The sequence below is a fragment of the Calypte anna genome, chromosome 2, assembly GCF_003957555.1.
Source record: "Calypte anna isolate BGI_N300 chromosome 2, bCalAnn1_v1.p, whole genome shotgun sequence".
Classification (NCBI taxonomy): domain Eukaryota; kingdom Metazoa; phylum Chordata; class Aves; order Apodiformes; family Trochilidae; genus Calypte; species Calypte anna.
In genome coordinates, this window is record NC_044245.1 from 17,876,889 (window position 1) to 17,902,338 (window position 25,450).

The 25,450-nt window shown below is 39.0% G+C and overlaps 1 protein-coding gene and 1 long non-coding RNA gene across 2 annotated transcripts in view; one reads left to right on the forward strand and one right to left on the reverse strand.

Moving 5' to 3' along the window:
- PRTFDC1 (phosphoribosyl transferase domain containing 1) overlaps nucleotides 1–13,616 on the forward strand; it is a 42,823-nt gene extending 29,207 nt beyond the window's left edge. The window contains exons 5-9 of the mRNA XM_030445024.1: nucleotides 8,162–8,179; nucleotides 9,975–10,057; nucleotides 10,467–10,513; nucleotides 12,347–12,423; nucleotides 13,040–13,616. Coding sequence (XP_030300884.1) covers nucleotides 8,162–8,179; nucleotides 9,975–10,057; nucleotides 10,467–10,513; nucleotides 12,347–12,423; nucleotides 13,040–13,087 — 273 coding nt within the window. The 3' untranslated portion in view covers nucleotides 13,088–13,616. The remainder of the gene's footprint in view (nucleotides 1–8,161; nucleotides 8,180–9,974; nucleotides 10,058–10,466; nucleotides 10,514–12,346; nucleotides 12,424–13,039) is intronic.
- Nucleotides 1–25,450, reverse strand: part of LOC115597852 — a 47,549-nt gene that overhangs the window by 7,235 nt on the left and 14,864 nt on the right. The window contains exon 2 of the long non-coding RNA XR_003987196.1: nucleotides 20,401–20,453. This is a non-coding gene — a long non-coding RNA (uncharacterized LOC115597852). The remainder of the gene's footprint in view (nucleotides 1–20,400; nucleotides 20,454–25,450) is intronic.

The following is a 25,450-nucleotide window of genomic DNA, read 5'->3' on the forward strand; positions in this document are numbered from 1 at the left end:
CAGAATCAGCAAAGTTCAAGCTAAATACAGACTAGGAGAAACTTTTATTTTTAACCTAATGTGGCAATCAGAGAATTTGGGAGGAAAAAATGATTGCCTTTCATGATCACCTGCCTTGTGACCAAAAAGGCAGATAAAAATGTTAAGAATTCCTCTGAGCTAAAATAAGAAAGCAAATTATCAGCTGTGGAACACTGATAAATGAGTTGAAGGTCAGCTGCAGTGGAAGATTATAAGGTGCCATAAAGCCAGTATTTTATTGAGTCCATGGTTCCTGGTGCATACAGCAGTTCTGAATTTTCGTTCCCAGGCTCAGCTGTTGAAGGTACTTTGTGGTCTCTTTGAGGCTGTGGCCTGAAAGGTCAAAGTTCTTTTGTGAAAAATGTTCTCCCACTGGGAACTGGGCTGTTAATTAAATAAAAACTATTACCTCCTGCTACAGACTTTACTACTCTGTAAGGCATTTTTTCCAGCTCTCAAATCGTTCTTAATTTCTCAGTCTTAAGTTCTTCCTGTTTATTTTTTTAACAGCTTGATTTTTTTTTAATTTTATTTTTTAATGTGCATGCTACTGATTCTGTGCTGAAATCTTTAAGAAAATATCCCCTTTGTGTACCTACCTGATTTTCTTGCTGTACATGCAAGGGCTGTGTTTATCCTTTTAGCTGTAGTATTATATTAAATATGTTTTTTTATTTGATTACCTAAGTAAAATTCTAAGTAGAATTTCTGCTTTCCAGGAAATACTTTCCCTTCATAAATTTGCACTATAGCATTTTACCTTATTATAATTCTACATTTTATGTGAATTCAAAGACAGCCTTTCCTTCAAACTCGTATTCAGTTCTAATTTCAAAGCACTGCTGTTTCATAGGAGCTCTTCCTTTGAAACCAAACTTCTAAGTGAAACATAACATCAAAATCTAGAAAAAAATGTTATTCTTTTCCAGGAAGGTGAAAAATTGTTTCCATAGCACTTCCTACTGTCAGGCAGGAGGCATACATGATCTCAATACTTTGCTTGGTCTTGTTAGCTGACATTGTTCTGTTTATTACTGACCTGTGGGAAGGTAAATAATAGAAATATATTGACACAGTGCCAGAGTATTTTTCAGCTTATTACAAGTCAGGATTTTTCTTATGTGTATTATTATAACAACCTACTTTCTTGCTGTGCATAAGCTCATCTGGCTTTGAAAAGCAGCAGAGTACAGATTTTGAACTTTCATGTGTTTCCAGTCCATTATTAAAATTTTTGAAATTTGCAGATTCACTGAAGTTTATTATCAAAGTGAAAATGTGTCTCTGTAACATGACAGACAAATAGAATGCAGGGATTAGAAATTATTTCTTCTTGGTTTTACATAGTACTAATGTCAAAAATCCCCAGCTTTTTTCCTAGTATCCCAAGACGTGCTGCTGTGAACTATTTCCACTACTGTTTAAAAAAGGATATGAGAGCATGTTTTATTTTTGTGCAGATGCAGTTCACACTGCAGGTTTAATTTCTGCTCAGTGTCAATATCCATGTGCAGAGTCACAAGTTGCATGCACCCAGATCACTTAAAACTGGAGAGCTTTACACTTCACAGAACCCCTTTGCATTTAAAAACACAGAGTACAGTTTTGGGGCAGCACTCCTTAGTATTTTTATAAATCATCTGGTTGAAGAAATCAAATGTGCATTATTAACTTTGCCAGAGACATTAAGCCAGGAGGAGCTGTGTACTCCCTGGAGGGTAGAGAGGCCTTAGAAAGAGATCTGGATAGGCTTGAGAGCTGAGTAGTCACACACTGTATGAAATTTAACAAGAGCCAGTGCCAAGTTCTCCTCCTGGGACAGAGTAATTCCAGTAAAACTGGGGGATAAGAGACTGGAGAGCATCCCTGCAGAGAGAGTTCTAGGGGGTCTGGTTGATGGCAAATTGGATATGAAGAAACAGTGTGCCCTGGCAGCCAAAAAGGCCAAGGGTGTCCTGGGGTGCATCAAGCACAGCACAGCTGGTCAAGGGAGGTGACTGTCCCACTCTGCACTGAACTGGTGCAGCCCCACCTTGAGTGCTGTGTCCAGTTTTGGGTGCCTCAGTGCAAGAATGACATCAAACTATTCCTGTGTCCAGAGGAGGGTGACCAAGGTGGTGAAAGGTCTCGACTTACGAGGAGCAGCTGATGTCACTTGTTTTGTTAATCTGGAAGGACAGAGGGCTGAGAGGTGCCCTCATCACTGTCTACAGCTTCCTTAGGGATGGCAGCAGAAGGGGAGGTGCTGATCTCTCTCTGGTGACCAGGAATAGGTCACAGGGGAATGGAATAAAGCTGCATTAGGGGAAGTTCAGATTTAACATTAGGAAAAGGTTCTTCACTGTTCTTCACTGTAACAGGCTCCCCATTAAAGTGGTCAGGGCACCAGAGTTCAAGGGGTGTCTGGATGATGCTCTTAGTCATATGTTTTAGTTTTAGGTAATACTGTGAGGTGCAGGGAGTTGGACTTGATGATCCTTATGGGTGTCTTCCAACTTCAGATATTCTGTGGCTCTATATTGCACCAGCCTGCTTCCTGCCAGCTACCTGGTAGAAACAGCTGTAAACAGGATGAATCACAGTCATAGCATCTATTAGCTCTCAACCATCCCTCTAATCCATCAGCAAAGAAAGCAGCTGATTCTCTTGCAACAACTCTATAAAAAGGTGTTTCAATCTCTTGACAGCTAAGCCACTGTCTCTTCTTTATTTTGACTGTACAAGAAATCTTTTCAGGACATATATTAAAAAGCTAACTCTTCTCTGTGTCTCCCTGTAAGATATATTAGTACCATTATTAGATTTCTGAATGTACTTCATGGATTGCATTAATGATTGCTCTACTCAGAAATTAAGGCATCTTCAATCTAGCAATATGTCAGTAAATATTCCTATTTCCTGTTCCCCAGACTCCAAAAATAAACAGAAAATACCAAACACATGCCAGAAGGCTGTATTACTTTTCCTCCTCTTCAGTTGCCTCAGATATATCTGAATGGACAAAACAGTCTTGATCTATGCTTTACAGGAGCTTCAAACACATATACTTGAAAAAAGATCTTTTCTTCAGTGTCCTTTATCTTCCTACCATTTGTCCAGCTATCAGTCACTGCTGTAGGACCACAAATGGATGAGTTTCACCAGTCTGCTGACCACCAGATCACAGGTGGATTTCCTGGTGAAGCTGAATAAGGTCTTGGAGGTAACTGTAATCTTTCCCAAGACATGGTGGATGCAGCAAGCTGTGCATTTAGGATGATGGTAACTTTACTGATGATGTACCAATTTGCTGTATCCACTGCATTCTTCTTTTATCATCTTCTACTCATTTGCTCAAGGATAAGCTAATTTATTTCAAACAGTTTTAGTTACACATCTCCATTACCTTGTTTGGGTACTGTGTATTAATACATTACTTGGTAGTTTTTTCCCTGGTACCCTGCAATGCCATCCCTTTTCCAGACTCTTCTATCAGTAGCCTGCTTCAACAGGAGAAAGCTAGAGGACAGGCAGCATTAAAATCAGTTTCCCAGCACATCATGCAGTATTTTGGTAGATGGTTTCTGGTACCAGAGGATGGCAAATCATTTTGAATGCCTTGTCATAAGCGAAAGTTAATTATGATGAGTCACAGTAACCCCACCTAATTAAAACAAGGATTAATGTATCACTCTAAATGATCAGGATGCCTGCCTCCTTATTTGTACAATGTGTTCTCATATCTAAGTATTTTATAGTGGCTTTAAAAGTCCATACATACAGGATTTCTCCACAACACAGAAAATCCTGTTCAATGGTTTGGAAATACTAAGAATGTACTTAATTCAAAACAGAGAATCTGTGTTTCCTGACCTAGACAACTGCCTCATTTCAAAGAACCAAATGTCCCAGTGCATATAATTTGCAGCTATTGGACTCTGTGGAGAAGAGACAAGAATGGCAGAATGGTGGTCAGATGATTTCAGGGCCCACCAGTATCCTTCCTTCTCAAATTAGTCAATAGATATGAAATCTTAGACTTCATCTGAAGTCATGCACAGGTGACTATCACTCTCGTGGCCAGACAAACCCTTCAGGCATGTCTGGATCCATGTTAATCTTTCCTTCATATGAGTCATCTGAGATAAGGAAATGTAGACAAGATTAAATTTCTCTTCGATGGATGTGTAACTGGTTGGAAAGCTGTTCTCAAGAAACAGTTAATTATGCTTTACTGTCAGACTGGGTACATTAAAGTATGTTCTCCAGGGACTGCACAATATTTAATTCATGATTCAAAAGATGGAATTAGCATTTAATGGTAGTGATACTACCCAGAAAAATACTATAAGATAGCATTAAGATCTTATGAAATTATTTTAATAATTCATGTCAAAGGAGGAGAAGTCACAGCAATAAAGAAGAATACTAACTTCTGTGTTTATACAGAAGCAGTCTTTTGCATAAATTAAAGTGTGGAAGAACTGACTAAGCAACAGATCTGAACTGGAGATAGGTGGCTTGCAGCTGCACATGAGACAACTGTACCTTTATGAAAGATGTAATGTACAGGAACACATAGAATGGAGGATTACTTTTAAAGTATACAAAGTGTTTCTTTTATTCTTCTCAGCACTGGGAAAGGCATCTCTCTGGTTTGGGGCACAACATATGTAGAAGGATTCTGACCAACCAGACAGATTCTAGAGGAGAACAAAAGATCAGAAAGCTAGAAAATACAGCATGTGAGAAAATATTGAGTAAACAGGGGTTGTTTAATCTGATGAAGAGGAAACTGAGGAAATATATCTCTCTTCAAATACAGAAGAAATTTAAAAGATAAGAAAGTAAAGCTTTTTTCTAGATCTACTGCAAAACAGGCTTAGGTCAAATAGCAGCAGAAGTTTTTTAACTGTATTTTTGCTCTTAGACAGTGAGGCACTGAGATACATTGCCTGGGGAAACTCTGAAGTCCTCATCATGTTCAAGAACAGGTAGATCAGATATATGTGAGGGATAGTTTTAAGTTCATTCTTTGAGTGAACAGTTTAGTTGTGATGACCTTTCATGGTCTCCTCAGCCCAATTTTCTACTAATGTCCATGATTTTTTTCTCACAAGTTAATTAGTAATGTCTGCTTCTCTCTATTAGTTTAATCCCAATTCCATGGCCAGGGAGTCTGCTGTCCCTTCATTCTGTCTAATTTTATGATTTTCACTTGTGAGTAAGCACGACAGTCCCTATTGTTGCTCAGGATTGGATAGATGAAGCAGCTCTCCTAGCAAAGGCCTATACTTGTCTGTCAAGGAAATGTCCCAGGACTATGAATTTATCTCGATCTGTCACAGCCGTGTGCGCACTAATGGGCTTTAATGGCCACGACCCATGTCACCTGGGGCCCTACCCAGCTTGTGGGCACAGGAGCCTCACTCAGCTCAACCCTGAGCTTTTAGTCCATGCCTGAGCTATGCTGTATGGGTATCGATCCTCAGCTCAGCTACAGCCATGCCTGCACATTACTACAGATGCTGATCCAGACCCTGACTGACAGACTGATTTCCCAAGGCTGGGAGTTTAATCTCAGACCTGTCTCATCACTGTGGACCTGCCTGGAGATCAGTGGGCTGTGTTTGGTCATGTTTATTCTCACTGGACTCAATCCCAACATGTGGATTGACATCCCAGCTTGACTTCAGATATGCCACATCACCGTGAACTCACCTGATAATGTGCACTCTTGGTTGAAAAAGTCTCGGGTCTTTCTCTTTCTACTGTGGGGCTGAGCTCTTGCTGGTGAGGCATCTGCACTGCTGGCCATGTTACTGCACTCACCTCATGGCTTCCCTTTGCTCAGGGAGCACCTGGCCTTTGCTTCACCCTCACACAGTCTGCTAATGCAGGACTTTGCAGCTCTACTGTCTGTCAGTTTTGGTATGTTGCATCTCATTCCATGGCTGCTGGAGAGCTCTGGTCACTAGAAGATCTGAGCATTTCCTTGGGTAGGAAAGTTCTTGTCAACAGTATAAAGAGCAGCAATATATATATGAATATATGAAGATATATATATGAAACTGGCCAAATGTGTGAGGATATCAAGCTGATGTTGTCAGGTCAGCCTCTCCTGCTGGGTGTGACTTGCAGTCATCCTTGACTATTTGCTGGTACTAAAGGAGTTCTGGTGAAGTTCTTCCCTTGTCAGCTCTTCTGCTCTCTCCCTATATCATGTATGTACATGTATATGTATACACATATAAATATTTACATACTTACATTGGCTGTGCAAGTTCCCTGGGGGATGGTTAAAATCCTGTATGTAATCTTCAGGTGTCCACTGACTGAACCAAGTGATTTCCTTATGCCTCAGCCCCAGGTGTCCTGAGTTAGTCTTTGGAAGTGTTTTTCCAAGGTGTGATTTCATCCAGGAATCCTGATAAAAGCCAAATCTTTTTTGGGTCCAAGTAGCTCCCTTGAAGACAATGGGTCACTGTCATATCTAAAGGACTGACATACTTGCATTATTTCTTGAAGAAAGAAGTGTCTAGAGGCAAGGTGTCTTTGGACTTCTGTTGCTAAGAGGCCTTTGACTTTTTACCTCCACAAGACCAGGTTTTTCAGATCCAGAGCTGTTTGTGTCAGCAGCTGAGAGGCTGAAAGTCAGGAGTGGCAAGCAGGATAACCACCAGTGAAACCTGTTATGAAAACACTAAAAAGGAGCCACCCTCCAAGATTAATTCACATTCCATCTGAGCTCAGTCTAAATTAGTGGCTTTCTGGAGTGATATCTCTATTGCTGACATCTGCTGAATTAGTACCGGGAGTTCCCTCCACACCTTTAGCAAGTGTTTTGCCATTTCAGAATGATTGAGGTATAATACAGTGTGTGGTAACTTATTTCTGCAGTGGTTAATGCATGAAGCATGCTGTGTCTCCCTACCAAGCACTGTGATCATTAGGAGGAACTTCAGTATAAATATAAATATGGATAATCTATAGTAATAATTTCTGTTTTGAAGATTAAAAAATATTTACATATCAATTAATGAAACTGTCATAAACTGCTGTTTATGAGCACACTCCCTTCATGTGCTCCTTCTCCATGGTGTTTGAGTTTTTCTCAGAACTCTCAGCCTTGGGATTCTGTGATGGGAAAGGGAGTTAGACAGTCTCCACATTATGCATGTAACAAAGCCAACAGACCTGACAGAAAGGACATGGAATGTAAGATAGTCTGGTGAATATTGCATGAATGTGAAACTATCTGTCTGCAGGTTTTGCAGATCGTACAATATGCAAATACGTATAAGATGGCTGGCTAGATAGATAGATATATAGAGATATTTATGAAATAACTTTCCCCTTGATATTGCAGGTTTCACCTGAGAAAGTAGATCTTAATGCATGATTGTAAGAACCCATCCTTTCTAATAGACATGATAATGCCCACTAATAAATAGATTTTTGTTTTTTTCTAGAAGGAACAATGATTCTTACTATTACTTTTAATAGAAAAACAGAAGTCACCTTAGATATTGTGATTCCTTGAACACTGTGAACCATTTCAGCAAAAAAGAGTAGCCTGTGTGATCATGCTGTCCTAAGGCTTGACATCACTGCTTTTGACTGGATCCCTGCCCTTCTCTTCAAGTAACACTTCTGATTTCAGGAGCAGTACTTGAAGAAAAAGAGGGTGCTTCAAAGGGTGGTACAACTTGGCCTCCTCTGAGGCTTCTGGGTGGCAAGAGCAGACACAAGAGCATTTATTTCAGTGTAACATTGCCATAGTCTCATATTAACATTGGGAACAGTATTTTAGTGAACTACAGGGTACAGTGTAGTACACAGCTAGATACACTGGAATGAAGTGAAGCTCATCCCATTTGGATTTTTTCCATCTAATTTTATTTTCTGAAGCTTCATCTATTCTTGCACAAAGAGGATAATCCAGGCAGAGCTGAATGAAGTCGTAGCCCCTGACTACAAGTCTTGCTTTTGAGGCTGGCTCTTTTTCAGGGCAGAAAAAATGAAACAGGAAACTCCTTGTGTCCTGTCGTGTTGTATGCAACACACATAGGCCTACTCATCTTCATTTCACTTTTTCATATATTTTTTTAAAGTTTGTGAATATTGTGTAATTTTGTTTCTTTTTGTTTGTTTCTTTCAGAATGTTCTAATTGTGGAGGTAAGTCAGGTGTTTGTCATGCAGTACTTAGCTAAAGCCACATAATCAAGGTGTGATGGTGTGTTCAGTTTCTAAAACCTGTCTGTGTTTACACTTCTTTAATTGGGAGGTGGTGAAGAGGGAGAGGGGCTGATTTGCTTCATGACCTCTCAGTCTTTTTACAATTGCATGATGGATCAAACTACATTGCTGCCACCTTTGTCTTGTGATACCCAGGAATCTTTGTTTCTGCGTCATTTGATTTGTTCTTTCTATGGTTTCATGAACTCCTGTTCTTCAAGTCGTTCTGCTCCTTGGAGGACAATGAATCAAATGTAATGAATCATAGAATCACTTTGGTTGGAAAAGAGCTTTAAGATCATCTAGTCTAACTGTTAACTAGTACTGCCAAATCCACCACTAACCCTTGTCCCTAAGCACCACATCTATGCATCTCTTAATAGCGCCAGGGATGGTGACTCAACCATTTCCCAGGGCAGCCTGTCCCAGTGCCTGACAACCCTTTCAGTGAAGAAATTTGTCCTGATACCCAATCTAAGCCTTCACTGGCACAACTTGAGGCCATTTCCTCCCATATTACCACTTTTTTACTTGGGACAAGAGACTGACACCCACAACACTATAATCTCCTTTCAGGTTGTTGCAGAGAGTGATAAGATCTCTCCTCAGCCTTCTTTTCTCCAGGCTAAACCCTCAGCTGCTTCTCATAAGACCTGTGCTCTGTGCTTCCCAGTTGCTTGATTTTGGAATAATAGTATAACCCTGCACAACCTTTACAACATCAGGGTTGTTCACACAGTGGTTGAGAATGTCAGTCATTCTCTCAAGTCCCCATGACTCCTGCTCATCAGCACTGCATCCTTCAGTGTGCCCTGGGGAGGGTCTATCACAGATGTGTTGCTGGTGTAAATCAGCAGTGTTCAGCTGTAGAAGAAGAGAATGTGTCACCTTACTTGTGCTGCAAATTCTATCTTAATTAATGTGGGTGACTCTTTTAAAATGTTGGGAAAGCAACTGGGATGGTTATAGAGCACACCGGGACCTGACTGGCATTTCAGGCCCAGTCTGCTTGTGTGGCAAGTAAGCTGGAGAGTGTAATGAAGGAAATTTATAAATGATAGAATGCTTTTTCTTAGGAGGGGAAAAGTCATCAGCCACAGAGATGGCTGGTTACCTGAATAACTGCTAGGAGCTCCATATTTGCTAATGCTAATGTTACTGCTGTAACAGAAAGAACCATCTGCAGCAAATTCTGTTATTGCTATTAGATAGATTGGGAGCAAAGACAGTGTTGCTAAGGAAAAATCCATGACCACAGAGTTCAGGATCAACAGCTGCTCTCCATGTCTCAGTCAGTTTTGTAGCCAAGCATCTACTGATCTCAATAAGATCAGGTTGAATACAGTAGCTCTGGAGAATACACATTTGTGCTGGACTAGTAAAGCAATAAATAAGGCAGATTTAGCCCTGACATGAAGAGATGTTGCCATAAACTTGATCCCTGCATCCTTGCAGTGGCCAGTAATCTCCAGTCCTGTGTTGCATCCCAAGTACTAGAAACATAAATGTCTTCAAGAGGAAGTGGGCAGTCCTCTAGCTGATCTTATGAGTAGCAAGTGTGTTCTGCAAAGAGTGTAAGCTCATTGATTACCTTTATTGGATGTGGCTCACAGTACACTGGGAAAAATACATCATTTCCACAAAATAAGAAGGTGGAACAGCTCAATCTTTGTCCAGAGTTCCTCTTTTCAGCTTGCCTTTGTTTTTGCTTATTCTATTTTTCGTGTTTTTTAAGGATATTGTTGGAACTGGAAGGACTATGAAGGTTCTGCTTAATAATATAGAAAAATACAAGCCAAAAATGATTAAAGTGGCAAGGTGAGTAAAACGATTACAAAACTTAGTAATTAGTCTAGCCCAACATATCTCCCAGCAATGGTTCTCATCCTGAGATCCTGCTTTAATTTGATGCTGTGGGATAGCAAAGGGAGCTCTGCAGGGGAGCTACCTGAGTCACTAGGAGGAGGGTGGAAGAAAGGAGAGGAAATTCTTTTGTATTATTCTGCAGTGGCAATGACCCTTCAGCCATTTCAAGACTGGCACTGCTGCACTTCGAAGGGGAACACACCCACCTCTCCCTTGCCATCAGGACATTGTTGGGAGGAGAAGCAGAATGAGAACTGTGATTCACATGGCTTGGAAGTTTTTTGATAAAGGCAATAGTTTTTATTCATGTATTCAGTTAAATACCTTCATTTACATGGGGTTTATTTTGTTTTAATTACAGCTTGTTGGTGAAAAGAACATCTCAGCCTGATGGGTACAGACCAGACTGTAAGTGTTGTTGTGAAAATCTGTACTTTACAATACAAGAAGTTACCATTATTCTACCACTTGCCTTACATATCTTTCTATGGACTTCTACAAGCTTAAAATACCAGTGGTCCATGGGACTATGGGATGCAATTGAAGGATTTGTGTAATTGTGGTTTGGAAAGCTTAGCTTCCTTATAGTCTGATGTTTTCTGCAGCATACTAGCTTTATTAGGAAGTAATGAAAGTGTTTAATTTTATTCATGAAAGACAAGCATTTTTTTCCTGTCTCTGACAAACTTGCAAAAGGGAAAGTCCATTTGTTCCTTTTCCTTTCTCATTGCATCTCACTGGAGAAGCTGCAGGATTTCATCTGAACATGAAAGGTGTTTTGTGACCTAGTTATTAACAAGTTTTGCATTTTTTATCAGAGTAACAATTTTATTATTCTTTAAAAATTATTATTGGTTAAAGGGTAAACAATGATATTATAATTAAATCCCATCCTCAAAAACCATAAGTTAAATCGGTCTTTCTAAACTCCATCCTGCTGTTCTGTTTGTGCCACACCAGCACCATTTATCTCAGAATTATTGGTACTTATGATGAAGCTGTCAATAGAGCTGTAGCAAACTGTCTGCCTCTGAAGAAACCTCTGGTCAGCTGAGCTGGGTAGAAGGGTAGAAGGACAGTAGGGAGGTGAGTACCAGGAGGCAGCATGAAAGATCTTGATTTGGGATGTGGGAAAATATGAAATTTTATGGACATGGCCCTGAAATTTTATCTTAATAATCTGAACTGTGGCCAAAACAGCTGGTTGTGAAACTTCTTACATAGTGGTATTTTTAACATACAGAATTTAATCCAGTAAATTAAAGTACACATTCTACTGGATTCACTAGTGTTGAACATAGAAAAAATACAATAAAATTACTTAATGAAAGATAGCTTAATATTTTCGTGTAATAACTTGTAAATTGAAACAGGTTTTATCCTTGTTTATTCATGGTGTGATTAATTTTATAAAACATCTGAGATCACTCCAGTACATCATTGACAGTGTGGTGTCATTTCCTCACTTACCTGAATTTATGATCTCAAAGTATCAATTACCCACAATTTTTAACAAATGAACAAATTCCCTCCTTGAATACCTGTAATTTTTTTATGCTGACCTATTTTTGCATTCAACAGGTTGTGATTTTCTCTAGTTACTAAGTGAACAATATGGAGTCTAGTTTGTTTTACCTAGACCTGATGCTGCACAAAACTTCACACTCAAAGATACCTGCCAGGGCTTAGTGTGAAGTGTGAGTTGTGTGATTCAACCACACTACATGCATTTACTTTGTCAAGTATGGGAATGAGTCTTCATGAGGTTGGGACTTTAATTTAAGAAGCGTTTGACATATTTTGGTAGCATAATATGCCAAACAGTTTTTGTTGTTCTCAGAAGGAAATATATAAACCTCTGAAAGTTACTTCTGAATTAAAATTTTACTCTTTTTTTCACCATTAGTGTGATACTAGACAGTTGCCATCATACCCATATACCAATGAACCTTCCACACAGGAGCAATTTTTCAGCTCTTGATTTTGTCTTCCTTCTACAATGTACCTGTTGTACACTGATAATTGTACTCAAACTCCCTGCTCTTTACATCCCTGTCACAAATAACCTCTTAGTGGGATTTGGGCTACTGCTGACCTTGACTTCTCATGGTCAAATGTAACATAATCTGAACTGACTACATATATCTGTAGTTTGCTTGTCACAAAATAAATTCGTGACTTTAAGGGCTCTGTAACTGCCAGTGATCTTGTACTAATGGTTTGTTATCTGTCTCAATACAGATTATGGATTTGAAATTCCAGATTTATTTGTGGTAGGTTATGCCTTGGACTACAATGAACACTTCAGAGATCTAAATGTAAGTGTCTTTAAAAAATAGTTTTAAAAAATCACTGCTTTACTTTCTAGAATGTCTTAAATACCCCATAATTTGCGTTCTCCCTGGGACCTTAATGTCATGGTTGGAACCCTTTCACTGAGTATAGAACACCCTGCAAAACCTCAAGTAATCCACAGGAGTCACTGCTCAGTTCCTTCCCATCTCTTCCCCCTAATTGATGTATGACAGTCATACCTCTACCATTTTCTGCCAGCCTGGGACTTCACGGGCCCACCACTCCTACTGTGTGCAGGGACAGCAGTAAAAAGTGAGACACAGATGAAGTTCAGACAGGTTGGGAATTTACTGCTATGTTGCCTGCCCCTTTTCTTAGTGAGATAATGATGGGAAAAAGGTGCAAACCTTGCCTTTGCTTCCTCTGGTACTCCCAGGGGTACCACAAAGCTGGGAATTCCAAGTGAAGAAACTTGCTGTAGCTAAAAAGTGAGATCAAAATTCAGTTCTAGGTCTCTGGAAAGGAAGGGGTAATTACAAGATCACCAGATTGGTCAAGCCAAAGTATTTCTAAACAATTAATTAATAATTAATAATGTAATCAACTATACTGTTCAAATGAGTGTTACTTTTTTTTCAGCACATATGTGTTATCAATGATCACGGCAAAGCAAAATACAGAGTCTGAAGCAGTAACATCCTCACCTGAAGATTTGTTAGCTCAGTGAAGGAGAAATTTTCTGTGCTCCCTCAAGCATCTCCCAGACAAGCAGTTCAACTGACTTGGGTTTGTTTCAACTTGGTATAATAAGGGGTTTACTCTAGAGATACTGATTAATATTTACAGAAGTGAGAGCTCTTATAAAAAATATGAAGTAGAGGGCTTTAAAAGTTACTACATTTTTAAAAGTATTAAAATTACTGCACAAGATGCCTTCTGAATAATAATTTGTCTGCCTCAGTTCTCACTGTGAGTGCTTTTTGACTTTGCACACTCAGTCATCCTACCCAGTGCAATTCACTGTGTTGCAGGAGATCATTCAAAAGTGTCATTCTGTGCATGAATATTATTTTACAGAATTTTATTGACTTCAGTATCCCTTTAGTCTTGGTCAGATATGCTGCTGCCCCCAAATTGAAAACATTATTTTAATTTCACAGTTCAGAATTTCCATCTGAAGCTGGATGTTCTAGGGTAACAGATTTTGAGCATTCCATTACTGCCTCTTCCAGACAGAAGTTTTAGCTCTCAGAATGGACTGAACTAGAGTGCTGGTACAAAATGAACCTTAGCAAGACACTATTGATCTGAAATTAGAAGATGTCATGGGTTTGGTATGTCATGAAGCCATAGTTCTAAACTGTTTAATGTGACGATTTTTAATCAAGACAAAACAATGCCAGTTAGGTTTCCATTTCTGTATAATATCCTTTTACTTCTATAGGAGATGAGCAAATAAAAAAATTAACAGTTTTCTCCTGTATATATATTCTTAATTAAATCACCTTAACAACAAAATTTTAATGCTAGTCAGGCATTTATTCAGTTATAATTTGATTTTTCTAGCATGAGTTGAGATGTTTTGTAACTATTTGTAGTCCTGTAAGAATACATCTGACATTGTTGCAAAAGACACATTAGAAAAAAAAAAAAAGAAAAATATATAGAAAACCACAGAAAACAAGTTAACTCATGTTCTCAACAGCTTCCTTAGGGAAGCCAATGCCAAGTACATAGCTGTGTATCAGTAGCTTTGCTCTGAACTGTAAAAGGCCAATTGTTGTTACCTTCAGGTTTTGTGAACTAATAAAGAATCAGTAAAATACTTCTCACATTACACCGTTATTTATTTTGCAGCTTCAGCATATTTCTCACATCCCATAAAAGCACTTCAAAAAGACATTGAACTGGTAATCTAAACATGCCTTATGTATGTACCCTGTGGCTCATAAGCTATTGTTATTTGGATAAAATGCATGATGATAATGACATGAAGAAGTAAGATCAAAGAATTATTGTGCTTGCTAGAAAAATGCTTTAGCCCTCTCTTCCTTAACTCTTTTAAGCTGTTTTTAAAAGAGTTCTGTTGAAAAGCTTTTCCTCATAGAATAACTTTCTTCTGTTTCAGAGAGGAAAGCACTCCCACACGGCCACTGGAAGAAGCTTGGGAAGAGAGTTTAATCTCTCTTTTCTTTTATGAGTGTTAAAGTTTTTCTTATGCTTCTGATTTCTATGGATTTATTAGTATTGACACACTGTGTAGGCAGACATGATTAGGCCCAGGCTCAGTTCAAGAGATCCACTGGGTTATTTCCTTTCTTCTTCTCTTCTTGAAAAGGCACAATCTAATTTTCCTTGCTACAATGATCAGTATTCAACAACAACAAAACCAACAAAGTAACAAGTGAATTAGTGTGAAATTAATGTGAAAAAACGAAGTGCTGTATAAGCACATAAATCAGACTGTGTTAAATATGTTTCATTGGAGGATTCACATTATTTAAATCTACAGACCTAACAGAAAAGTCCTGAGTTACAGAAAAGAGAAGAACTAGAATATTTCTTCATCTTATTCTTATTTCCTCCTGCTATCATATTTTTAATGTGTGAAAAAAGTATACAAATTTCAATAAGTGAATTCATATGTACAATTATCCTGTGAATAAGAGGTATTTTTCTCTTCTAATGTCATACGTGAATCTTGCACCTATAAATATATCTTACCAGGTCTGGATGTCTCAGTCACTATTCCCTGTCACTCTTTGCTTCCACATGAAAAATTTGCTTTCAGTTACTTTAATAATCTGATTCCAAAATGCTATTATTGTAATTGAGGGAACAGGTAATTCTGCATATATGTCAGTAATATTGGGCCTAGTTCCTAAAGGGCATTTGGAAGCTTTTAAAAAAATCATGATTTTTCTGCAGCTGTCTCCTGGTTCAGCAATAGTGAGATTTTGTGTCACAATGTACTTTAACTAAAACCCCACTGAACATTTTTTTCAGTTGCAGTTCCATCCTGTGGCCCACAAAGCAATGTAATTTTATTTTATTTTTTTAAGTCAGTTCAGCAACATCTGTTACTGAAGAAGTTTATTATCCATTATTTTTTTGGACATGCTGTTTATGTATTTGATGGGCATCCACTCTTATCTCAGTTTTTCTTCACCTGCATTCTTAACACCAGCATCATTTCCCTACCTGTTGAATCTAAATTAAAATGGACAGAAATATGGTTTAAAGTTACATAAATGTTTAGCAGCCATCAGGTTTTATACTTTATTTAGTTCATTCATGCATGCATCTGGTCCAATTCCAAAATATCTGAAAGTGATTTTCTGGGGAGAAAGCCAAAGTAGAAAAAATCATTCTTGCAACTTGGTCGTTAAGGATATCATGTTACAAGCTATAGATATGGTCTGAACATCTAGTAGTTTCTGCTTAAAAAACAGAATTTAAATAAGTCTAAAGGGTCTCTAATCAAAATATTTTTTTCAATTAACTTAGCTGCTGCATTCTTGTATTTATAGTTGAAAAAAATAGAAATAGTGTCTGCTTTCTAGTCTTATATTTCCTTACTACATTATGTTACTCAAAGTTTTATTACTGAATTTCTGTAATGTAAAATTCCAACATTTCCCTCCAAAATGTAGTACTAATTATATGCGATATTCAGCTATAGTTTCATCACAGTTTATACACAGTAAAGTGCTTACCTTGCAGATTTACCTACATCATGAATCATCATTATTGTGCTATGGTGAGAATAACAGTTATTTCAATAAAAATATTGATGCTTTACATTTTTTTATATTTCCTTAGACTGAAGAAGAGAAAGGCAAAATCAGCTTCACTGCGTATGTTTGCATCTTGCTTTTCTCCAGATAAATGGCAGTGAAAACCTCTGTGGTAATCAAACTTACAGGCATGCAGACTGTAACTGATTCTACCTACTTAAAAGTGTTTAATTTTCAGTTTTGTTTAAAAAATAAGAATTTCAAAAGTAAAAAATTACAGAGTAGCATAGCAAGAGATTGAGGGATCCTTTCCCCTTTGTAAAACCATCACATTTGGGAATGTTTTTCCCTTCTATTTTTTAATGTTTTCCAAAAATAGTCTATGTATAAAGAGTAGAGATGAATGCAATATCTAAGTGTACTGTGAAAGGTAACTTAAATTCTCTTCCTCCTCATACCGAAGGGAGAAATTTACACATACAGGTTTCTGTAGATGTGTGTTATCTCAGCTTAGTCTTCCAAAAGTTGGCTCCAGCTGTACTCACCAGAGCTCTCAAGATAACCAAAGAGGATGTCAGCCTCCTCTGTGCTTATTTCAGTGGTCCCCATTGGAAACCTTGTAGGTGAGAGCAGCAGGGTGTAGGGTATTTTACTCATCCTTCCCAAAATAAAAGAATAAAGTGGAGGGAAAAGCCAAGCTGGGTCCTTAATTTCGTACACCTTTCACAATTGTCCATTTAATGCTATTTGCCTTCCTCTGGGAAGTCAGCCAAATGCAGCTATCTCAGTACCTGCACCAACAGTGTTCCTACCATCAGGAATGAGTGCTCTGTTTGCCAGGGACATTCAGAGGAGTAAGAACACTGCAACAACATGAGATTGGTCACAAGAATAAACTACGGTGCAGGATTCTTCCATGGTGGTGAAAGAGGAAGATTCTGCACTTATCATAAATGAGAGAAAAAAGATAACCGGAACAGGAGAGTGCTAATGTTATCAGAGAAAGCTGAATTTTGCAGAAAGCACGTATTTTGCAGAATACCAGGAGAAGACCATGTATTTTTAGAAGGGCAAAAAGGGACCATCAGTTCTGTGTGAGGCTCTGTAAGCCCCTGGAAGGCAGCTGCACTTGTGCTGAAGCACTGGCTGACACTGCCTTCCTTGCTGTGGATAAACCAGTGCTTGGTTTCTTTGTACCTTCACAGGAACACATGTATCCCCAGATGAACTTTTCACTGTTGCCAGTGGTTGTTTTGGAACATGAAGGGGGTTCCAAACCTGCAAAAACTTAAGACTCTGTTAAATCCTTTGCTGTCATGGCTTGTTCCTTCTGCTGCTGCACAGAGCAACAAACTAATGACAAACTATTGCAGTTTGCAGTACAGCAAATTATTTGTAATAGTAAGAGAGAAAAAGGTTTGGATACCATTCAAAGGCTGACCTTTACTGTGTTTCAGGAGTGCCATGAAAGGTTTCCCCCTTTTTTTTTCCATACGAGAAAGATACAAAAATTAACTTGCAGTATTGTGATCTAGCAGTTTTTCTTAGACCTGCATGATTTAGCCTCTGATAATGGCAAGAAAATATCTTTTGTATTCATGATGCAAAATTTCATTACATTAAATCATTACTGCATGTTCCAAAATCCATTGGTCTTACTGTTAGTAAAGCTTTGTACACTTGTCAGTACTGTTAAGTCATGAGGTTATACAAGGGACAACTCTTGTTGGAAGATATATCTGATGCCTTAATAGCTATTGGATTTGCATAAAAAAACACTGGAATTTAGCTAAGATGTTTTGGAACTAATACCAGAAAACACTGTTTTCTTGTAGTCCCTTTTCTTGGTAACTTTCCATTTTCCTAAACTATTTTAAGTATTAATCTCTTTTCTTCAGTTTTTCTACATTTATACCGTATTTTTACCTTGTGTTCTATCCTGGTGTCTTTTAGCCAAATTCTCGATAGTCCTGTAGTTTTTTGTAACTTTTTTTGTAGGTTTTTTGGTAGGAAAGGTAAGCCCTTGTTCTGAAACATTCAGGGAAAGATTTAGAAGGTGCTTAGGCATCCAAGAAAATTTTATGGGATTTCACCTGCTTGGGTGGTTGCCTGTCTGATTCCTTCGTTGATTATACACCTTTTCAAATGTGTTTCTTACCTAATCTGGGTAGACTAGAAAAACATGCAATAATGTAACTTGGAATGAAAACATGAGGTATCAGAATGAAAAAGAGAGGCATGTACAATTGTGTCATTCTTTGATGTGGGCATGACTATATCTTTGTCTTTCTGAATCATGCAAGTGTTGTTCAATTGGTTTATTTTTTTGTTTTTTCATGAGAATTGTTGTAGTCGCATTTCTGCTTTTTCCTAGGAAATTTGGAAGGAGGTGAGATTGCTCCAAATTTAGCTTTTGGAAATAATAGCTTGGCATAAACACTAGCACTGAGAGACACAGAACAGACCAAATGTAAGTGAATATTAAAAAATAGCACAAGCAGCAGAAAGTCAGGAAGGGTAAAAATATGAAGTGTCATTAAAAAGTTTAACTTCAGATGTTGATTGGAATGGATGCCCTATTGTGTACAGGAAGGGCACTGAAACTGGTAAATATGAATTGCTGAATGAGTGCAGAGATGGAAGGCTTTCTGCTGAGAGCCTGTTTGGTCCTGGGCCCATTTGTGCCATATGGGAAAGAAATCCATACTAAGATAAATTGTTTATTTTGCCCCAGAAGGCATTTTGCATAAAAACATGTTGCTCATAACTGTATTCAAGCTTTTAATTACAAACACCCAATTTAAGCTTCCAGTACTTTATTGCCTAAGATGTGTATAAGGAGGTCTCAGCTCTCTGAAGTCACTCTGAGTCTCTCTGTGAGAGACCACACTGGACACCTATGTTACTCCATCTGACCAGATAGCAGTTACTAACAGTCTCTTTGTCTTATTTTCTAAGGGTTTTAGGTCTTTCATTCATTTCAGGCTCTACCCTCTTCCTTATATCTTTATTTCCATTTCTCCTGATTCCTCTTAGTTGGGCAGAAACAAATTTAGAAGTTCAGCAAGTGCTGGAGCAAGGTGAAGAAGGATAATCTGGAGACATGGCACAAACACATGGCACAAACACTGGGTGAGTTCTCAACCCTTAGAGAAAACAAATCCCATGAATCACTGAGACACTGTGCTGGGTGGCAGATACTGGTCTTCCATGAGAGATTTCAAGGAAAGTAGCAAATATTTTTTAAGTGGGGGGGGGGGGGGGGGGGGGGGAGAATCTCTGTTTTCTGTCCAAAAGTATCAGAGTCCAGAAGCTGGCTGGCTTGCAAGGCAAGGAGAAAGGGCTCTGTCTGCCACTGAATTTGCCCAAATGTGGGTTTGTTTGCTCCTGGAGCAGCAGCTGCCCTGGAGGAGGGATCTGGCTATTGAGACACAAACCAGCACGACAACCACCCTGCTTTGCTGCAGTCTTTCTAGCTCCAGTAATCAGACAAGCACAGGAGAGGGTTTCTCCAGGTCAGATCTGGCATGATCTGTGAGGCCTCAGCCATACCTTGCAGCAGCCTTGCCAAAATATGCCTCAAAGTATTTTGATATTTTCCCCACACAGGTCACAAACTGGAGTCCTAGTGAGTATTTTCCTGATTATATTCCATTTATTTATAGAAAAAGAATCAAATTTAAGAACACATTTCCTGTGCAGAAGGGAAGAAGGAAGTCAAGGCATGTCATGGCCCTGCCTAGGGCTGATCTGAAGTCTTTAGTTGGGCACAGACTTACTGTAGCTATTTTCCATCCCCTGGACTTTGTTTAGACTGTCTCAACTTCAGCAGTCTCAGAGAGATGTAAATTACTTTATGCAGGAGGACAATAACATTCTGTGAAGTCAAAATAGATTGTGGAAAATGTGTAAAGCTACTGGAGTGCATGTTCTCTGTATCTGAATAGCAAACTAATGCCATAGCCTATGGGCTCCATTCCTAGAGAGAAACACAGACCAACTGAACACCACTACTGAGTCTTAGCAAGACTGGAGCCACAGCTTTTAGTTAATATAGGTGTAAGCATGAAAACAGTATAATTTCCCATGTGGATGTTATTCCACACAGTCCATTATTTAGCTTCCTTTAGTTGCATGGCATTGGTGTAAAAATAGGAATGCTTGTAATATTGTCCAGTACAAGAAGTTGAACCTTTTGTATGACATTCAACACATTACTAAATAGCATGGAAACACGTTTGTGCAGTTTGTGGTAAGACTCACCAAACATCTATTCCCAATGTGGAGTCACAGCTGCTGAGGTAAATCTTCATTACCTGAGGAGAGAAAGGCACATCACAGCTGTTCTCAGCCCTCATTACACAGACTGTCTGAAGTTCATAATAAAAACTTATGAGTTCCATTTCTAGAAGGAAAAAAAAAAAGTAGAATATAAAATCTTGTTTATGAATCATAACAATCAACATGGAGCACATCTGCTTTTTTCTGCTTTGTAGTTCATCTGCTCATAAATGCCAAAGCATCCTTCCTTGAGGCTCTGCCTAAGCTTCATCCACCCCTGAATACAAGCAATTAGCCTGAGAGAACAGACAGAACCTCTACATCTTCCACTTTAATTTGTGAATAGAAACCCTTCCCCAACCTAAACCCTAAACCATGTAAAAGCACAGTGCTTCCTCAGGACTTGGGAGGCTCTTGTGGCAGAGAAAACATGGTAACAGCTACCAGTGTCAGCTCCAGCATCCTGCCAATGTCTCCTGGTATTTTCAGAGCTGAGCTCTCTATGTGGGAGCAGATGGGACCATAGTTTATAACTGTAAAGATGTAGGAGTTAGCTTTTCACTGAGAACAAGCTCTAAATAAAAAACGCCATCAAGTTAACTTCTTTAAACATCCCTGCCCTTATCCTGAGGGTTTGTGCTCCTGACTGCCAGTGTTACCTTTATTCATCTTCTTTGAAGAACAAGTTTTTCTCATTCTCTGCTGGCTCTCACTCTTGCCCCAGATGGCTCCATAAATGTGTATTTTACAGTCCAAAAATACTCTTCCTGAATTACCATTCCCTTGCCAGCCCATGGCTTCAACTAAAATAATTGGGTGGGTGAGGAATATTTTGAAAATCAACCAGTATGTTTTAAAGGTGTCATCCAGCTTGTTCAATTTATTTTTTTTCCCTTCCTTGTGCTTTCTGCAGCAGGTCTACTCACTGTATTTCTTCTGATGCATCTTTTGTGTGTTGATACACATCACAGTGCTCTGTTTAAATGCTGAATTATTTCAGCAATCAAGAAATTGCTTACTCTTACTGCAGTGACATTTTATGGCACAATACAGCAGCCTTAAAGTGAGGACAACTGGCTTCAAAGAAATATCCTCCATCTTTTGAGCTCTTCTAGGCATGACAGTAGTGTGCCTTATCTTAGTTCCTGGCCCAGATTCCTGTGGCAGTGTCAGTGCAAGTGGAACTGCAGCTCTGCTCTGCTTTTCTCAGTGCCTTGTGATCCAGAGTTCCATCAGCAACCCTGGGTTTGCTTTCCCTGGCTCTGAACTGGGCAGGCTGCTGCACAGGCCTTGCCTGGTGCCAAGATGCTGTAAACCCCACCTCACTCCCACCCTCCCTGCTTGTTTCACACACAGGCACAACATGATGCAGGATTACAGTCTGATGCCTTGAGCCTCTCCTACTATTTTTTATTATTTGCAACACCTGGAGAAAGTACTAGAAGTCTTGATTCTGGTTTTAGTCTTCTTCACCTGTGTCTCTAGAGATCCGTCAGTCTTTTAAAAAACAAAATCTTTTTTTTCCTGACAAAGCCAGATTCTTGGCACATTCTTCCAGCATTCCTTTGAACAGCCAGTCAGCAAACAACAGCTCAAACACTCGCCTGCCCTCTCATTGTTTCCTGACCCTGATTTACAAATGGTCAGCATGATAGATGTTTAAACTAACCACAGGCTTGGTTTATGCCTGGACGTTCCATCTGAGCTTTCATATCATATGAGTTACAATTCCTTTAAATTCCTTTGCAATCAAATTTGAAAGCAGCAGTTGAATGTTTTCAGCACCTCCCATCCAAATATTGCATATCACTCAAGGCCAGAATCTACCCCTCCTCCCTCTTTCTGGATATCACCTTTCCTTCTATTATTCATATTTTCAAATTGTTCTTGAACAGCATGGAAGTTCATCTAATCAAATGGGCAGCCAAGTGTAGTGACATCCAAGAGCAAAGTGCTTCTCCAGATAAGAGTGTTACAAGCTATCTCTTTGCAGATATTACTAGGCTGGCTTTCACAGCACAAATACGTGATGTGGGCAAGCACAATCTTAGATTTTCTGTAATTTCTGGAGAAATTACAGTCCCTGATTTTAGAGATATGCATCAGCTTTATTTTCAAGCTATAAGGAAGTGTGCCACAACAAATGAAAACAAACTGCTGCAGGAGGCATAGTATTTGTGCTTTTTCATATCCAGCTGTGGCACTGCACATGGCAGTGTCCTGTTCAGCGGCATCATCTTGAGGGGACACCCTTGTCACAGCACTGGCCAGCTGTGCTGCTTGACCCCTTGGCCAGCAGATCAACTGCTAGGTCATGCACTGCTTGCTGCACTCTGGCCTCTTCCTAATACCACCCCCATTTTTCCTGGATACATTTCTTTTACTGTCTTCCTTCATCTTTTGTTGTATTTTTAATTCTCCTTTGTCTTAATTTCACTGGAACCATCAGCCTTTTGCTGGGCTCTCAGACTCTGAAGGATCAGCTGTACTTCCTTTCTGGTCTCACAGGACTGCTGCTGAAGGTTCTGGCAAAATTTATTTCTTGTAGCTTTTTTCCCCCAGACTCTACTGAAATAGCTGTTTGACTTTCCAATAAGAGATGCTGCACTACTACCAGGAGCAGGTGGTTCTCATTTGAGAAACTGCAGTCAAGAAACCAAAGCATGTGACATCTTGTGAATCACTGATTCTTGCTTTTTGTCCTGACATTTCTCTTATCTTATTGAGTTGAAGGCTGATCCTTAAAATGGATAACTAAGTAAAACTGCATTCCACACCACTACAGCCCAGCAAAATTCTATCTAGACAAATGGCTTAGGTGGAGTCACTGCAAAATGCAGAATTAAAAAAAGAACACTAGATTTTGGGCTGTACAATATTTCTATATTTGTACTCTTGCTTTCCAGATGAAATAAAACCTACATAGCAACTCCTAAGGCAGTGCTTAAAATCTCCCTATGTGTATCAGCATAACCCTCTATTAATTTTCTTTATCAGAAAGTTAAACTTGAAATCCTATTTGCCAATTTGCAATCCTTCTTTACTCCTGCATGGAGTGCTGGCAATCCCAGCCAGCCACCAGTCCCCTCAGCTTGTTCCACACCGTATAAAGTCAAACTGAAAACATACCATGCTTCACTTTATGATCTCCCAAAAGAGTAAAAAAGATAAGGAAAAAAAGCAGGAGATCATAGAGAAATTTTCTTTTTAAACACATATTACAGAAGTTTATCTACAGTAAAAGAGAATATCAGATTTAAACATCTAAAATTCAGAACCTGGATGTATTAAGACATTTTAAAATACAGCTCTGGGTTTTAATGTCTTTGGCTAGGGCCAATCTATTTGGTGTTATCTGGACTGAGCTAGTTGAAAGGAGATTCTGCTGTCTCCAGACGAGTTCATCCAGTTTCTATCACCAGCCCATCACATAACAACAATAACTTTACACTTAGCTCATGAAGATATGCCAGAGAATCCTCTTCTGCACCTCGCTGCAGTCCAGATGGGCTGGAAGGCAATGCAGGGTCCCAGAGTAGTTGTGCCTGAGCCTGTAACAACTGTTTTTTTGTCCTACTTAGTATCTGAATATTCTTTATGTTTTTGGTTGTGTGTGAAGAACAAGAACGTGGAGCTTGTGCACATGTGATTTGAGTGGCCCTTGATAATGTCAATGCCACAGTCATCATAGTCATTACCCCTGATAAAAGTGTTCTCTCATTGTCTCCTCAGTGGTTTCACTGTGAAAGAGGAAATAGCGTATCTCAGGTGCAAGCAGAAATGTTCCCCAAGGATACATTAGTCTCTCCTGCCATAAAGAAACCTGTCCTTGGCTCCCATCGCCCATCCAGGTGCTCTCTCCTCCTTGCTGTGTGTCTGTTCCTTAAGCAGAACATTTACAATCATTGCTCATAGTTTTTCTTCAGTTCTGCCCTAGATCTTCTCTGATTTAGCTTCTGCCACATGTGCCACACGGAATCAGGGTGCTTAGCTCATGACTTCCATGAAGTGCAGAACTGGAGGTAAAACGAGTATATCGTTCTAATTCTAAATTGTAATTTTAAATTGTTACTTGTAAAACTCAGTTATTTTAAAAACAAGAGCTTGTGAGGGAAGCAGGAGGAATAGTGCATCTACCTCAGCAGCTTCCTTATGATGAAGGCTAACAAGGAACAGACTGTTCCATTGATGCTGCATGTCAGCCCAAGCTTCTGGAAGGCCCATTTATCTCCTAGGGGTCCCACAAAAGCTTCTACTGATTTCTTTCTAGCAAATACTACTGCTCCCTCCTCTCATCTGCCTCCTATTTTCAAGAGATTTGTTCCGGTTACTCTTGATTCCTTCATTTTGCTTCCACAGTTCTATTTCAGCTTCTGCATCTTTAATCTTTCTTCCAAGATGTTAAGGGATCCACATTCTCTTTTCAGCATTTTCTGCAAAGTCAAGAAATAGCTGTGATCAATAACCCTTTCTTCCCTCTCTGTAGTTTGCCTCTAAAACATCTTACCATAAATACCATTTCAGGAGCTTTCTCCATGCTTATGATTCACCAGCCTTTCTACTTCAGAGCTGTCATATTCTTTCCAAGTGAAAATTTTGTCTTGTCTCCCTGGCATTCATTGCCATGCTACAGTCTGGTATTTCCTAAGCTGAGCTAGTGCAGCACCCACATTGAGATATTTTTGGTAATCTTTTTTTAATGCCACTATTCTGAACACATTTTCTTGCAACTCTTTAGCTTCTGTGTCCTCTTAATATAGAACCATGATATTAGTTTCCCCATCTGTTATTCCCACCTTGCATAACTTGTGTTCCCATAGGTCTGATACAGGTAGGAAAGAGGCAGTAGGTTTGTCACTGTACCCTACAAAAAACCTGAGCAGCTTTCAACTAGGTTTGGTGAACAGTAGATTACATCTTGAAAACATCCTTTAAGATGAACTTGTACTATCCTTTCCTTGTATTTTTTTAATCTCTGCATTTGCAAATGTGAATATATAATTAAGCCTACCAGATTTTTCTGAAAACAACT